Genomic DNA, 17,232 nt, shown 5'->3' on the forward strand with positions numbered 1-17,232 from the left:
GCACGTGGATGGGCCCAGGAAGAGCTGCCAATAGGAACCGCTCGAAGCCCCCCAGCTGGCGCATTGCTGGCCTTGCGGACAAGGCGCTGGGTGGGCATTCAGGATGCCTGGGTTCAAGTCCTGGCTCTTTCGCGTGGCCCCGGGGGAGTTGCTTTATGTGGCCCGTTTGCTTCTCCGTCGCGTGCACTCGCGCAAAGTGATCGTGCGATGCTCGTGCAAGGGAGCGGAGAGTCCTGATCTGCTGGCGTTGCTGGAGGGCTGGTGCGTATGACCCAGAGGTAGGGAGACAGCTCCTTGAGTTCCCTGTGACTCAGTTTCCCCAGCTGTAAAATGGAGATAGCGAGTTTTCCTTTGTCTTGTGAGCTCTTCAGGGCAGGAGCTGTCTGTCTCTGTGCAGCACCTGGCACAATGGGACCCTGGGCTTAGCTGGGACCTCTAAATGCTCCTATGGACTCCCCACTTCTATCCCCAATGCCGTGAAGGGAGTGGGGTGGGGTCTAGGGGAGCAGGGAGATCTGGACGTCAGGACTCCTGGGTTCTATTCCTGCCTCTGTCACCAACTCTCTGAGTGACCTTGAGCAAGTCCTTTCCCCTCCCCACACCTCGGTTTCCCCATCCTTAAACTGGGGGGGGGCACCTTGCTGTGGGAGGGTGGAGATTGAGACCTTAATTTATTAATGTTTGTAAAGTGCTTGGGGATCCACCCCCACCGCAGAAGTGCAAGGATCCAAGGTGTGGAAAGAGGCGTGCCTTGATAAGGAGAGATGCCCGGCACCTCACCCATCCCAGACACTCTCCTTGTCTCCTTGTTCTGGGCAAGCTCCTTGGATGTTTCATGCTCTCCACCCCTGGCATGTTGTGTTTGCTTGCCTTGCACTGCGCACAGCCCGGTGCCTCACTCCAGGCCTCTTGCACGTTTGGGACACCCTCCTGGCCCCTCGCACTTTTCATTCGTGCTTCTTGCGCTTGCGTGTTCTGTGCATGCTCCTGACGCCCCGTGGGTTTTTTTCATGCTCGTCACACCTCGCACGTCCCACTTGCCTTGCACGCTCCATGCATCGTGCACGCTTGATTCACCCTCCTCGCCCCTCGCACCTTCTGTGCAGGCTCCTTTCAGCCTCGCACGTTCCCTGCATGCCCCCAGCCGCTGGAGGCAACGCCCCAAGCGCAGCAATGAAACGAACGAGCCCGGCCCTGCCCTCAAAGATCCGATCTCCCCCAGGTCTCCAGGGCGTTCAGATCTAGGCAGGTGACTGGCTCAGGACTCCCGGTGCCCCTGTGCCCTCCAGTCCAGGCCGGGGAAGCTGTGGCCCAGAGTGGAGATTGGAGGCCCAGGCAACGGTGAGCTCTCAAGGTCTCGCTGCTTCCCGAGTCCTTTTAAAAAGCAGCAAGATCCCGGAGCTTCTTCCTGTGTCCTCCGGCCCTTGAAAGCGACACGTGGCAGCAGCTGCGATTTGTCATGGAAGGAGGCGATGGAGCGGAGGAGGCTGGAGAGATGGAGTGAGACACTGTGTGTGTGTGTCCATCTGTCCGTCTGTCCCAGCCGCCCCCTGCTGGAGGGCTTGAGACCGACTCTGTGAGTGTGTGTGTGTGTCCACGTGGGTGGAGGGATGGCCACCGGGTGCCCGGGTTGTAGCTGGGGGGGGGATGGGTGAAGTGGGGACACAGCACTTGCCCTGGCTGGGGCTGACTAGTGGGGGGCGGCCTGGCAGCGCCCACGGCTGGGGGAGGCCCCGGCTGCGGCTGGCGTCGCTGAGCGGGACCTGGCCTTTTCCTCATCCATCATAGTTAGGGCTCCGGCGTGGGGAGCTGGGAGGTGGAAGTGCATTTATCACAGCTGCCAGCGACACAGCGAGAGGGGACAGGGCTGGTTCCCACGCGCCAGGGACCTGCACAGCCCGCACCATGGACAGCTAGGGCCACAGGTACCTGGCTCGGGCAGTGCCCCATGGGCAGGCTGAGCCCAGCCAGTGGGGGGCAGTGCTGTGTTGTTCCCCCACCCACCAGACCTGACTACCAGCCCCCGCTCTAACCACTAGACAGCTGGGGTTAGAACCCAGGAGTCCTGCCTGACTCCCAGTCCCCACCCACCTACCTACCAGCCCACCACATTCCCTTACAGCATCAAGGAAAGAACCCAGGAGTCCTGACTCTCAGTCCCCCCTGTTCTGCCTACTATCTTACCCTTCCCAAGCCAGGAGTAGAACCCAGGAGTCCTGGCTCCCAGCTGCCCCCTGCTCTAACCATTGGACCCCACTGCCCTCCCAGAACCAGAAGTAGACCCCAGGAGTCCTGACTCCCAGCCCCCTGCTCTAACCCACTAGAACCCACTCCCCTTCCCAAGCCAGGAGTAGAACCCAAGAGTCCTCGCTCCCAGCCCCCACCCACTAGCCTGTCCTGCATCTCCCTCCCACCAGGGCACCACTCTGACTCAGTTTCCCGGGGCAGCCTCTCCCACGCAGCTGCATCCCCTGCCCTCCCCCACAGCACCGCACCAGTCTCTGCTCTTTGGATCCAACACCCCCTTCCCCCCGGCAACACACACACACACACACACACACACACACTGTGCAATCACCTCCCTTCCCATCCTCCCTCCCAGCTGTTTCCCTGAATGTCAGCCTGCGCCTGACGGGGCCCATGTATCACAGCCTGTCCCCAGTCAGTGCCTCTGACCTTTTCCCGCATGCGAGGAAGGGAAAGCACCCCGGGCCTTGGCTGACTTTTGCATCTGCTCTCAGCCTCTGGGGACCACCAGCGCCATGCAGGAGGGAGCAGGCACCCGGGCGAGCCAGGCCTGGATGAGAGGAAGCGCGGGGCTCCCAGATGCAAGAGGCAGGAATACTCCCAAGTGCTTTCATAAAGCCTCCTTTCATTATTAAACTTTGCGGCTGGTTGGAAAGAGCCGGGTCAAAGGGCCTTCGCCTCCCTGGGTAGGCCCCGGGCTGCAGTCGGCAGGTGGCATGGCAACTCACGTCGGCCTACATGTCAGCTTGCTAAAAATAGCAGCCACGCTGCAGGTAGGTGGGCAGTGGCCCAGGCTGGCCACCTGCTTCCGTCCCCAGAGTCCTGAGTCCCGAGCCCCTAGCCAGCGCTGTGCCCCGTGCTGCCACGGCTTCGCGGCTCCGGGTGCTCCCGCCGGCGAGGTCACAGCACACTTGGGTCTGCCTGCATGTGCCCGGCGCCTGGCCTTTATTTTGTGCCCCCGCTGATCGCCATGCCCGAGTACACCACTAGGGGGTGCTGGTCTGAGGGAAGCAAGGTGCGGGGGGTGCTTAGAAGGGGGCGCTCTTCCCTTGCAATCAGCGCTGACCCCAATGCCCTAATGTGCGCGATGCCCCCGGTGCTGAATGTCGTCAGACGTCGCCGGTGTGGTGCTCTGCTCCGTCCAATGTTGATAACTGTCGGCTTGGTGCGTGTGTTCCCTCCGCGTGCTGCCCGGGCTCTGCACAGATCGCTGACACACAGCTACGGTGACCAGACGTCCCCATAAAATCGGGACTGTCCCGACATTTAGCTGTTTGTCCCGCGCCCCGACCGATGTACGGTGGGGACGCCATTTGTCCCGACATTTTGTCTCGGGGCTGGAGGAGTACACTGACGAGCGCTCAGCTGGGGTCCCGGCGATGCTCATTAGGGGCGGCTCCCAGGAAAGAGCGGGCAGCGGGACCCTGCGGCCCCTAGGCGCGGGGGTGGCTGGGGGTGGGGGGGTCCCCGCGTGCTGCACCTACCATAAGCTCTGGCTCCATCGCGGCCAATGGGAGCTGCAGGTGCGGACAGGGCGCAGACGCCCCCTCCCGCCCCCCCCCCCCCCGGCTGCCCCTGCACCTGGGGCGCTGCGTACGACTCACCCCACAGCTTCCAGCCAAGGGCAGCTGCAGCCAGTGCTTGTGGCAGGCGCAGCACGTGGAGTGGAGACCCCGCTGGCTGCCGCGGACCCGAGGAGTCAGAGGAACCTGCCGGGTGCTTCCCAGTGGGTGGGAACCATCCCCCAGGTAAGCAGCGAGGCTGCGGCTGGGGCCCTGCGCCCGAGGCTTGCGGCGGGGCTGCGGGCGGGGGCCGGGGCCGTGTGCTTGTGACGGGGGCCGGGGCCATGCGCCCCCAACCCGCGGCTTGCAGCAGGGCTGGAGCGGGGACTGTGAGCCCCCGACCCGCGGCTTCCTCAGGCTGTGTGTCCCCCTTCCCCCATGGCTCCAGTGGGATGGGGGCTGTGAGCCTGTGTGTCCCGATATTTTATTCTTGTCATCTGGTCACCCTAGGCACAGCAGACCCCAAGAGAACCCCCAATGACCACAGACTCCGATAAGGTACGAAGGCACCCGGCCAGGTTTATTGCCAAACGAAACAGTCCCTAGCTCCCCGGATCACTTGTCTACCGTTCTGCTAGGACATATTTGCTCCCTGACAATGGACCGGCTCAGTCAGTGGCGGGATTTACCTCTGCCCCCTAGGCCAGACAAAGACAACCCCGCAGGGGTGCGTTCTTATACACAGGTGCAAACAAGTTACACCTCCCTCCTGACGTATTGAGGTACAACCCCTCTGCGTGTCAAGGTGCCGCCTGTTACCTTGTACATGTTGGTTCGAGCAGAACAGCCCCATCCATCATATTCCCCTTGTGACCCCGTCTTTACGATGGCTCAGCACGTCCCTGTTATCTGTGTGGAATGTGCTCATGCCAGCGTGTCCTGGCACCATCCTGGCACGAGTTTACACTCCTTGTGCCCGGGACCTTTTCGGTACGTGTGTTTTTGCAGCATCCGCCTTCTTCGTGGCAGATTCCGTGAGCAGGGCCTGCCTCTGACTCACAACTTCACTTTGTTTTGTATCAGCAAAGCCTTGACCGTTAGTTACTTTAACTCCGACCTTAGGTCTCGTACCGGGCCTCTGAAACAAGGACTTCTGTTTCAGGACCTCATCTTACCACACGGAAGTGCTAGGGGGTGCTGTGCTGCGGGGAGCAGGACGGGGGGGCTCAGAAGGCGAGGGGCCCCGGAGCAGTGCTGCCCCCAAGGCTGCAGCGCTAGGGGGTACTGTGCTGTGGGGAGCAGGGCGGAGGGCTCAGAAGGGGGCACTCTGCCCCCAGCGTCGGTGCAGCCGAGCTCCCCGGCCTGGCCGGAGACCCCTGCCCACGGAGCGACAGGTGCTACACAGCCATTCCCTCCTGACAGCGGCACCAGCTGGTGCTGCCCAAGCCTCACTCCTCAAAGTGCGGCTCCTCATGCCCGCATGGGCGTGTCTGCGGGTCCTCATGACAGCAGGGCCTGGCGATGCGCCGAGCGGCGCTGCCCTGGGGCAACCTGGCAGGACTGGCAGAGCCTGTCTTCATAGTGTGCAGAGGGAGGGCTCCCAATCAGAGCTGGGGGCCCCGTATCCCCTTCCCTCCCCTGCTCAGACCTATGGGCTCCCCTCACCTGGTACCTCTCCTCCCCACCACCCCAAATCAGACCAGGGAGCCCACGGAGGGATAGAGGGGTGTGTAAGGGGATGGATTACATTAGATTAGATAGTGTGTATGGGGAGGGATGGATGGATATTGTGTATGGAGATTGATGGATGGATGGATGGAGTGTATGGGGACAGAGAATGGATGGAGTGATGGATGGATGAATGGGGATAGAGAATGGATGGAGAGATGGAGGGATGGATGGGGACAGAGGATGGATGGAGAGATGGATGGAGGGATGGATGGATGGAGTGTATTGGAAAAGAGGAGGGATGGAGGGATGGATGGAGTGTATGGGGACAGAGAATGGATGGAGTGATGGATGGATGAATGGGGATAGAGGATGGATGGAGGGATGGATGGATGGAGTGTATTAGAAAAGAGGATGGATGGATGCCGTGTATGGGGACAGAGGATGGATGGAGGGATGGATGGAGTGTATGGGGACAGAGAATGGATGGAGGGACGGATAGGGACAGAGGATGGATGAAGGGATGGAGGGATGGATAGGGTCAGAGGATAGATGGAGGGATGGATGGGGACAGAGGATGGATGGAGAGATGGATAGGGACAGAGGATAGATGGAGGGATGGATAGGGACAGAGGATGGATGGAGGGATGGATGGAAGGAGGGATGGAGAGGTATGGATTTCAGCCCCAGGAAATAGCCCGGCTCCCTCATACCAGCTCCAGTCAGTGCAGAGCCCCCTCCCAATTAATTATTCTTAAGCCCGGAAGCCAGGGTGAGGGCTGGAGATGGGGCAGGGGGGAACAGGGCCCAAGGTGTGTGTGGGGGGGACGGGACAGGGCCCAGTGGTATCAGTTGTCCTGCCTGCCTGGGCCAACAGCCCTTGGCACTGAGCACCGGGCCAGGGGACCCTAGGGAGGCTGGGGGGGTGCTGGCAACTGATGGATGTGGCGTGGCTCGTAACTAGGCCGGACTTCGGCTGGTTGCCATGGTAACCAGCTGAGCCATTGTTCTGTTGCAAGGGGGAACACCACGGAAGTTTCTGGGTTACACGGGGCATTGTTGTTGGGGGGGGGCATGTACTGATGCCCCCACCCCCTTCCCCAAGGGCCAAAAGGCAGCAGTGCAGACCCCCCCATTGTCCAATGCAGGACAAATTCTGTTGCTGGTGTAAATCCGGAGTAACTGCGTGAGGCCAGACTCATGCCAATGGAGCGAAGGCCAATTGACACCAGCTGGGGATCTGGCCCCATTGACTTCAAGAGAGTTACTCTGGTGCAACTGAGAGCAGAATCGGGCCCTTACTCTGGATTTATATTGCCGGTCAAAAAACATCCCAAGGTGCTTGTAGCCTGGGATCAAGTCACCCCGTCACCTTCTCTTTGGTAAAGTAGCTCCTGGAGTTGGTCACTACCAGGCAGGTTTTCTAACCCTCTGATCCTTCTCGTGGCTCTTCTCTGACCTCTCTCCAATTTATCCACATCCTCCTTGAATGGTGGGCACCAGAACCGGACACAGGATCCCAGCAGCGGTCGCACCAGGGCCAAACACAGAGGGGAAAGAATTTCTCTGCTCCTACGCGAGATTCCCCTGTTTATACAGCCCAGGATCGCATTGGCCCTTTCAGTCCCAGCGTCGCACTGGGGGCTCCTGTTCCGCTGATTATCTACTCCGGCCCCCAAATCTTTTTCAAAGTCATGGCTTCCCAGGAGAGAGTCCCCCAGCCTGTCCATCTAGCTCATTCTTTGTGCCTAGATGTCTCTATTGAGCCCAAGCCGTCCTCAAACACATACCGGGTGCTTGTGCCCAGTTTCCCAGGCAATCCGGATCGCGCTGAATCAGTGACGTGTTACCTTGTATTTACTCCCCCTTAGATCTTTGCGTCATCTGCCAACTTCATCAGTGACAATGTTACAGTTTCTACGTGGATAAAAAGGTAAAATAGCGCAGGGCCCCTGTGATAAATGAAGGGGGGGATAGCTCCCTTTTATGGAGCCCCAGCCAGCCAAAATCCCTGTTAGTAGCTGTTCTCTACTTGCTTTACCCATAAAGGTTAAAAAAAGCCCATAGGTAAAAGGAAGGGAGTGGGCACCTCACCAAAAGAGCCAATGGGAAGGCTAGAACTTTTTAAAATTGGGAAAAAACTTTCCCTTTGTCTGTGTGTTGTTCTCCGGAGAGAGGAGACACAGAGCTGCAATGCAGTAAGAAGCTTTAAACCAAGTATGAAAAATCATCAGATCATACCTCGAACCTACTTACCTGAAACCCCAGATATGTAAGCAGATCAGGGAATGTCTAGGAAGACGCGATTAGGTTTATCTCTTTTATTTCTTTATGGCTTGTGAACTTCTCTATGCTAACCCCAGGTTGCTTGTAACCTTTAAGCTGGACCTCAAGAAAACCATTCTTGATGCTGAATTATTAAATTTGCTCTTTTTTAAAACTAGCAATAGCCTATGTTCCAGACGTATTTTCTTCCTTTTTGTTTTTTTAATAAAATGTACCTTTTTTTAAGAACAGGATTGCGTTTTTGTGTCCTAAGAGGTTTGTGCACATGTTGTTTAATTAGCTGGTGGCAACAGCTGGTTTCCTTTGTTTTCTTTCTCAGCTCTTCCCCAGAGCGGGGATGAAAGGGGGGGGGAGGGATAGCTCAGTGGTTTGAGCATTGGCCTGCTAAACCCAGGGTTGTGAGTTCAATCCTTGAGGGGGCCATTTAGGGAACTGGGGCAAAAACTGGGGATTGGTCCTGCTTTGAGCAGGGGGTTGGACTAGATGACCTCCTGAGGTCACTTCCAACCCTGATATTCTATGATTCTATGAAAGGGTTTCAGGGCACCCCACAGGGAGGAATTCCCAAGTGCGCCTTCCTGGGTTCAAAGGGGTTTTTTTGCATTTGGGTGGTGGCAGCATCTACCCATCCAAGGTCAGAGAGAAGCCCTAACCTTGGGAGCTTAATACAAGCCTGGAGTGGCCGGCATTAATTTTTAGAATCCTTGCGGCCCCCCACCTTCTGCACTCAGAGTGCCAGAGTGGGGAATCAGGCTTGACAGCCCACACTGGAAACAGACCCGCTCAGTGACGATTCCCCGTTTACGGTTACATTTTGAGACCGATCAGCCAGTTCTCTGTGTGTGTGTGTGAGTGTGTCCCTGCTACCCCTGCTGGAGGGGATGAGCCCTGCTCTGTGTGTGTGTGTGTGTGTGTGTTAGACCCTGCAGCCCCCTGCTGGGGGGAAGGGTCCTGCTGTGTGTGTGTGTGGTGTGTGTGTGACCCTGCTGCTCCCTGCTGGAGGGGATGGGCCCTGCTGTATGTGTGTGTGTGTGAGAGAGAGAGAGAGAGACCCTGCTCTCAGAGACAAGCACTCTACTAGCCAATCTCCTCCCCGCCCCCCAATCACCGCTGCCCCCTGAAACCCCTCCGCCCAGAACTGCAAATCCCCAGCTCCTGGCTGTGGAGAGACAGCAGGACGCGGCTCCCGCAGGCTGGGGGGGCTGCCCTGTGAGTAGCTGGGGGGGCTCAGTAGGGGGCGCTCTCCCTTGGAATGCAGCGCCAGGCTGGAGAATGGGGGTATCCCCCGGAGTACAGGCCGGGTGAGCTCCCCCACCCACCCAGCCCAGCCCAGCCCTGGAGGGACCCTCTCCAGGGGCGAGAATTGGGGGTTCACACTCACCTCCGATTTCCCATCTCAGCCAACATGAAATAGAGACTAGGGCCTGGCAAGGGCGGGAGGCAGGAGGGGATGAGTGGGGTGGGCCCCGAGGGCTCATCCTACAGCTCCGCATAGGGAGGGGGGCATCTCTGCTAGGCCCAGGCCATGGGAGGGGGGAGTTCAGAACTGAGAGCAGGTGAGGGGTAGCAGCATTAGCCCCCCAGCAGGGACAGACCCAGGCAGTGATGGGGGGAGGGGCAGACCCAGGCAACACTGGAGGGGCCAGGGTTACCCCCCCTCAAGCAGGGACAGACCTCAGACATGGACCAGACACCCAGGTTGGGTCCCAAGTGGTTTATTTGCTTCCCAGCCAGTCGCTGGGGGAGGGGGGTGTCCCGGGCCCGGTGGAGTCGGGAGGGGATCTGTGCCCCACCCCCACCCCCTAGCGGAAGAAGGCCAGCCGTTCCCGCAGCCACTCCTCGGTCAGGTCCTCTGTGGTCCGGATCTCGAACACCTGGGGGGGCGGGGGGAGAGGTGGATGGAGCTGGGGTGGGCATTAAAGCGGGGTCCTCCAGAGCGGAGCCTCGATCCAGGGGTGTGGATGCTGAATGGGGGAGCAGTAAATCCCAGCTTTGGGGGGGGGGGTACCGATCCCAGCTATAGGGGCTGGGAGATCCCATCTATGGGGCAATCCAGGGATGGTCCTGGCTAGGTCCCAGGTATGAGGGCAGGTCCCCGTCAGATGGGTGGGAGGCCCCGGGGGCGAGGAAGCGATAAGACCCCCATGCCCTAGGGCAGCCCCCCGGCCCTGGGACAAGGCAGAGCAGGGGGCAGGGGAGGGGAAAGCGACAGCCCCTTCCAACATGGGCCAGAGGGGAGGGGTTGGGTAGCCCACCCAGCCCCAGCATGGGTATGTGGCCGGCAGCTTGGGTGAGGGGGCTATGGGGTGCCGGTGCTGCCCATGGGAAGAGCCCGAAAGGGCATCACTGCCCTGGTACCTTGGTGAGCTCAGCTGCCTGCACCAGCCTGTTCTTGCTCCCAGCATACATCATCTGCTGCTCCGGCTTGCACCCTGCCCCATGGGGAGAGACAGAGATAGAACCCAGGAGTCCTGGTGCCCAGCTCTAACCACGAGACCTCCCTCCCCTCCCAGCACTGGGATTGAACCCAGGAGTCCTGACTCCCAGCCCCCCTGCTCTAACCACTAGACCCCACTCCCCTTTCAGAGCTGGGATAGAACCCAGGAGTCCTGGCTCCCAGCCCTATCCCAACCCTAACCACTAGATCCCCCTCCCCTCCCAGAGCTGGGATAGAACCCAGGCGTCCTGGCTCCCATCCCCACCCCGCTCTAACCACTAGACCCCACTCCCCTCCCAGAGCTAGGGAGAGAACCTAGGAGTCCTGGCTCCCAGCCCCCTGCTCTAACCACTAGACCCCACTCCCCCTGGTTCTCACCGACGGGGCTGGAGAAGATGAAGCAGAGCGGGTAGGAGATGCGCCCGTCATCATGGACGTATTTATAACTGTACACCACAAAGGTAGCCCCAGTCAAGGAGGCAGCTGCTTCTCGGCTGAGCTGGGCCACCCTGAAATGCTCCTGTCTCTATCCTTCTCCATCTCTTCACCCTCCTGGCTGGTCCTGCCCCCGCCCTGATACCTGCTCCGGGCTGCCCACACCCATGTAAGCCCTGCCAGCTGTCAGACACATTGGGATCTCCCAGGACCCCAGCCCTGCAGGGCCCGGGGCGGGTTGGCCCAAAGCCTGAAGCTCTGGGGCACCTGCCCAGCCTCCCACCACACTGCAGAGCCACAAGCAGGGGGGCTGTGGGGTACACCCCCCCACAAGAGGGGCTCATTTTCCTCTCCCTCTCTGCGCTGCCCCCTGCTGCTCTGATCCCCTGGCTGCTCCCTGCAGCCCCCTCTGATCTCAAATCTGCTCCAAGCTGGGGACAAGGGACATTTTCCCCTGCCCACAGCCCAAGCACCCCTCCTCTCCCGGGGGCGAGGATGATCCCAGGGGACCCCCCCACACACACATCCCTCATGCATACTCCTGGCATCCTGCCACCATGTGCGAGGCCCGTGCCCCGCCAGCTGGCTCGGATGCCCCCTCCCCGCCCCACGGCAGAAGGATATCGGGGCTGGCGCTCTGGCAGCTCGCTCTTCAGCTCCTCCGGAGAGATGTCCTGTGGGAGAGACGCCAAAGGCTGCATCAACTAAGGGGGATGGCAGAGCGAGGAAGAGGACAAGGAGGCTCCCTGTCACCCACATTGTACAGATGGGGAAACTGAGGCACCGAACAGGGCAGGGACTTGACCTAGGTTGCCCAGCAAGTCAGTGGCGGAGCCAGATGTGGAACCCAGGAGTTCTGGCTCCGGTCCCTGCCTGGCAAAGTGGTTAGAACAAAGCAAGTCCGGGGAGCCAGAACTCCTGGGTTCTTTCCCCAGATCTGGGAAGGGAGGGGAGTCTAGCAGGTCACAGCAGCGGGGGATGGGAATCAAGACTCCTGGGTTCCCCACTCAGCTCTGCGAGGAGAGTGGGGGCTAGCGGTTAGAGCGGGCGGGGGGCTGGGAATCAGAACTTCTGGGTTCTCTCCCCAGCTGGGCGGCGGTAGGAGGGGTGGCCCAGCGGAAGGGCAGGAAGGGCCACTCCTTACACAGGACAACAGGGAGCCGGGAGATTCCTGCCGCTGCCAGGGCACAGACCCAGAGGCGAGGGGCAACGCGGGTGCGCAGAGGAACTGCTTTTGTGGCATTTTGCCGTCTGGAGACAGACTCTGGGGTGCTGCTGCTCCCCCCGAGACACGCCAAGATCAACATGCCTGGATCAACAGCTGAGTTCACGGCTGAAAGGTGCATCAGAGCCATTGAGGGAAATCTTGAGGGAAACGGAGCCATGGATTTAACGGTTTAACAGGGAAGGGAATCCAAGGTCGGGGTGGATTCTCCATCACAGACCATCTTTAAATCCAGACGGGATGTTTTTCTTAAAGCTCTGCTCTAGGAATTATTCGGGGGAAGTTCTTTGGCCTGTGTTATCCAGGGGGTCAGACTAGATGGTCACCACGGTTCCTTCTGGCCTTGGAATCTCTAAATAAAGAATTTACTCCACTAACTGATAGCAATAGTAAGTTGCTTCCTTTTATATAGACCAGCCAGCCAAGGGGAGAAGAATGGGTCATATAGACAGTGAACCTGATCTGAAACCAATGGGAGAAACTGGTGGCAAGAGGCAGTATGGTCTAATGGGCAGGGTGCTGGGATGCAGGACACCAGGCTTTTGCGAGTCATGGCCCTGCTCTGTGCCTCAGTTTCCCTTTCTGTGAGGCTAAAGATATTGCCCTCACCGGTGTAAAGTGACCTTCATTCTCCTCTCATCAGAGACAGTGAGCGCTTTGGGGACTGGACTTTCTATGCGTTTCTTACATACAGCACCTAGATAACGGGGCCCATGCAGTTGGTTCGGGGTCAGTCCTAGTTCTCGGGGCGGGATCTAACTCAGGCTTCGTAGTCTCCACGGTGCGTTTGACCTCAGCGCTGCAGGAATCCCTTGTTCCAGTGCAGCGAGCCGGAAACTGTGGCAGCTTCATTCAGGTTGTAACAACCGCAGGCTCGGATCGAACTAAGTATGAAACCGACTGGTGCGCGCCGTGGCACCTCCCCGGGGCTCTTTCATTCGAGGGTAAATTCAATTTCTACTCCTCCGGCCCGCGTGGGTTCTCGACGCGCTGCCGGGGCGTCGCATGCAGCCCGGCAGGGAACTCAGAACGCAAACCACTGTTTGGAAAGAGAGCAGGGTTCCTTTCGGGGCCACGTGCCCCCCCCCCCGCCACAAGGGCAGGGCACTCGACCTTAGAGGGCAAGATGCAGGGAGAGTGAAAGTGTGTGTGTGTGTGTGTGTGTGTGTGTGTGTGTGCACACGCTGCCCCCTGCTGGAGCAATGGGCACCTGCTCTGCGGGTCTGTGAGCGGGTCCTCTGTCCTTGTCCCTGCTGGAGGAGATGAGCCCGTGTGTCTGCTGCCCCCTGCTGGAGCAATGGGCACCTGCTCTGCGTGTGTCCCTGCTGGAGGGATGGGGACCTGGGTGTATGTGTGAGTGTGTGTCTGTCCGGCCCTGCCGCCCCCTGCTGGAGGGCATGACCCCTGCTCTGTCTGTCTGTCTGTCTGTCCGTCCCTGCCGCCCCCTGCTGGAGGGCATGACCCCTGCTCTGTCTGTCTGTCTGTCTGTCCGTCCCTGCTGCCCCCTGCTGGAGGGGATGACCCCTGCTCTGTCTGTCTGTCTGTCTGTCCAGCCCTGCCGCCCCCTGCTGGAGGGGATGACCCCTGCTCTGTCTGTCTGTCTGTCTGTCCGGCCCTGCTGCCCCCTGCTGGAGGGCATGACCCCTGCCTCTGTGTGTGTGTGTGTGTGTGTGTGTGTGTGTGTCTGTCTGTCTGTCTGTCCGTCCCTGCCGCCCCCTGCTGGAGGGCATGACCCCTGCCTCTGTGTGTGTGTTTAGTGTGTGTGTGTGTCTGTCTGTCTGTCTGTCCGTCCCTGCCGCCCCCTGCTGGAGGGGATGACCCCTGCCTCTGTGTGTGTGTGTGTGTGTGTGTCTGTCTGTCTGTCTGTCCGTCCCTGCTGCCCCCTGCTTGAGGGCATGACCCCTGTTCTGTCTGTCTGTCCGTCCCTGCCGCCCCCTGCTGGAGGGCATGACCCCTGCTCTGTCTGTCTGTCTGTCCGGCCCTGCCACCCCCTGCTGGAGGGGATGACCCCTGCTCTGTCTGTCTGTCTGTCTGTCCGGCCCTGCTGCCCCCTGCTGGAGGGCATGACCCCTGCCTCTGTGTGTGTGTGTGTGTCTGTCTGTCTGTCTGTCCGTCCCTGCCGCCCCCTGCTGGAGGGGATGACCCCTGCCTCTGTGTGTCTGTCTGTCTGTCTGTCTGTCCCTGCTGCCCCCTGCTGGAGGGCATGACCCCTGCTCTGTCTGTCTGTCTGTCTGTCCGTCCCTGCCGCCCCCTGCTGGAGGGCATGACCCCTGCTCTGTCTGTCTGTCTGTCTATCTGTCTGTCCGTCCCTGCTGCCCCCTGCTGGAGGGGATGACCCCTGCTCTGTGTGTGTGTGCGTGTGTGTGTGCGTGTGCACACTGCCCCCTGCTGGAGCAATTGACACCTGCTCTGTGTGTGCGTGAGAGCCTGAGAACGCTGCCCTCTAGTGGAGACAATCAGACTGCCACCTCCACACCCCATACTCCCCTATGGTGCTTACAATTTTGCTTCTCTAGCTCCCGTGGCAAGGGGGCTGGGTTTTGAAACAAGAGGAGGTGGGTTCTAGCCCCGCGGGCGCCATGGGAGCTCTGCAGCACAGCGGCATCTGGGAGGAGCTAGGCACAGGTCTGCTGCCCGCGGGGCCTTTAACCTAACTGAGCTTTCCAAAGGTAGCTGGAAGACGGGCGTGAAAGGTCCCCACCTGGAATTCCTCCTCCAGCACCACCAGCTGCCGCTCCTTGTCAATCTTCACTGGGGAGAGAAGACGGAGCGAGGGTCATGATCTGCACAGGGGCCACCTCCGCCAGCAGGTACCTGAGCAGCGCGGCCTTCCCCGCCGGGACTCTGAACGATCCCCAGCCAGCGCTCCGGCCCTGCTCCCCACAGCGCCCCCTGCTGGGACAGGCCAGAGCTGGAGTAGCCGGGGGCTCCCCGCATAGCCAGCGCTCCGGCCCTGCTCCCCACAGCGCCCCCTGCTGGGACAGGCCAGAGCTGGAGTAGCCGGGGGCTCCCCGCATAGCCAGCGCTTCTGCCCCGCTCCCCACAGCGCCCCCTGCTGGGAGAAGCTGGCCCCAGCGGCTGTCCAGGGCGCAGGCTGAGCGGAAGATCCACCAAGGTGAGCGACACTGGGGGTCAGGGAGCCGGAGAAGGGCCGGGGATCGTGCCCCTGGGGAGGGAGCCGGCCCGGGGACACTCACTGAGGATGGCCGCGTTGTTGGTTTCCTTCCGGAAGCGGAATTTCCTCAGCTTCTCCTTGAGCGCGGGGTCCACATCGCACACGACCAGGGAGTCCGACTGCAGAGAGACTGGCCGTGAGAGGGGGCTGGGGCAGCCTGGCTCCCTGCAGGACCCCCCCCAGCCCCAACCTGGAGGGGCGGGGAGCTGTCCCCCACAGCCAGCGTTCCTGCCCTGCACCCCACAGCACCCCCTGCTGGCAGAAACTGGGAGCTCTGCCCCACAGCCATAGCATTCCTGCCCTGCACCCCACAGCGCCCCCTGCTGGGACAGGCCAGGCCTGGAGTAGCCCAGGGTTGTTGCCGAGGAAACAGCCTCCTCCTGCCCACCGTGAAGCGTACACCGCTCTGGCAGAGCCCTGCCCAGTTGCAGGGGACGCGCCATGCCCGGGGCGCAGGGAAGGGAGAGCTCACGCGCATGTAGGTCGCTGCCCCCTTGTGGTGGGGAAGGGAGGGGGCAGCCATTGTGGTTGTGGGCCCAAAATGTTTCATCCTCTGTTCAGCTGAGACCCACCAGCTGAGAAGTGCACACGCGCACGCCTCCCACCCCCCACCCCTCCACACACATGGTCAATCTCACACACAGCCAGTGTCACACACACACAGAGACTCACAAACACCCACACACCCATTGTCACATAGACACAGATGCCCACCCATTCTCACACGCAGCCATTGTCACACCCACACTCATTGTCACACACAGCCATTGTCACACACACAGACACTCACACCCATTGTCACACATATAGCCCTTGTCACACATACACACACACAGTCACACACAGAGAGACTCACACCCATTGTCACATACACCCATTGTCACACACACAGAGACTCACACCCATTGTCACACACACAGCCATTTTCACACACATCTATTGTCACACCCACACACATTGTCACACACATACTCATCGTCACACACACACACACACCCCGTATCACATACACAGCCATTGTCACACACAGAGAGACTCACACCCACTGTCACACACCCCCATTATCTCTCTCACACACACTCATTGTCACACAGACTCACACCCATTGTCACACACAAGGCCAGTGTCACACACAGACTCACAGCCATTGTCACACACCCAGCCTCACACCCACATAGAGGGTGGGGATGGGGATGGGTTGATACACAGATGACAGGTGAAGAAACTCTCCTGTACCCAGCCATTTTTCCCAACCGCCTTTGACCCCAGGGTCGTGGGGGGCGCCCGGGATAGCCATCAAATGCTGGCACCCTGCTAAGCACCTGCTCTCCCGCCTCCCCCAGAGGAGTCCGCTGGGCAGTTTCCCCAACCCACAGGCTGCTGCCCGGCATCCCCGGGCACAGGTACCTTTTCTGCGCCTCCCACCCCAGAGACATTGCGGGTGCCACGCGGCGCCGCTGAAACCTCGGCGCTTGCAAACCCCTCTTGCTGCAGGGTGCGGGGCCCAGAGCTGCCACCCATGGGCACGTGGCCTCCCGCCTTCCCACCCCAGCCCCTTGGAGCGAAAGACTCAATTCGGACATGCCCCGAATCCCAGATCCAAGCTTTGCAGGGGAGCTGAGGAGTGGGGACACGCAACACCTGCTCCACAAGGAACCCCCTGCCTCCAATGCACCCCCCCCCCGCCTCCCTTCCTGACCCCCTCGGCGTGACGCAGTGCTCGGCCTGACCATTCTGCCACGATCTCTGCCCTCCCAGCGCCGGGCGGCCTGACTCTCGGCTTTCCTCGCTGCAAGTTGGGCTGGCGCTGACCTTGTGACAGGATGCTTAGAGAGCAGTTCCTCCGGTCGGGGACACTCTGACAGCACTGATCTGCTGGGGGGAAGAGGGGGAAGTGTGGGGGTGGGGGAGGGCAGGGCAGGTTTGGCCATGTGTGGAAAGAGGAAGGGGTTTGCCTTCCAGGGGCCAAAGGGGGAAGGGAACGGTGGCAAGGGGAGCGGGGGGAAGACAGCGCAAAGGGCGACTGGGAAGTAAAAGGGCAGAGGGGGCCTGGCACAGCCCCAGGGCGCTCACAGATCTCCCCGTGTACCACCACATCCTGTTTTGGATGAGCTGAACCAACGGCCACCTGCCCCGCCCCCCCCATCCCTGCCACCACCACTCCCTGCCAGCTTCACACGAGATGCACGCAGGTCACACGGCTTCCGCTGTGCCCTGCGCCTTGCACGCACCTTTACACCAGGGCAACGTGGTCAAT

The 17,232-nt window shown here is 60.3% G+C and overlaps 1 protein-coding gene across 1 annotated transcript; it reads right to left on the reverse strand.

The window, feature by feature from the left end:
* Window positions 1–9,402: 9,402 nt before the first annotated feature.
* Window positions 9,403–16,988, reverse strand: GMFG (glia maturation factor gamma). The gene is made up of 7 exons (XM_073321408.2): window positions 16,706–16,988; window positions 14,998–15,094; window positions 14,502–14,551; window positions 11,200–11,249; window positions 10,519–10,601; window positions 10,062–10,135; window positions 9,403–9,577 (listed from the first exon to the last, which is right to left on the reverse strand). The coding sequence occupies exons 1-7, from the start codon at window positions 16,904–16,906 to the stop codon at window positions 9,506–9,508; spliced, it is 627 nt and encodes a 208-aa protein (XP_073177509.1). The 5' UTR covers window positions 16,907–16,988; the 3' UTR covers window positions 9,403–9,505.
* Window positions 16,989–17,232: the final 244 nt, after the last annotated feature.

This window comes from Lepidochelys kempii, chromosome 23, assembly GCF_965140285.1.
Source record: "Lepidochelys kempii isolate rLepKem1 chromosome 23, rLepKem1.hap1, whole genome shotgun sequence".
Taxonomy (NCBI): Eukaryota; Metazoa; Chordata; order Testudines; family Cheloniidae; genus Lepidochelys; species Lepidochelys kempii.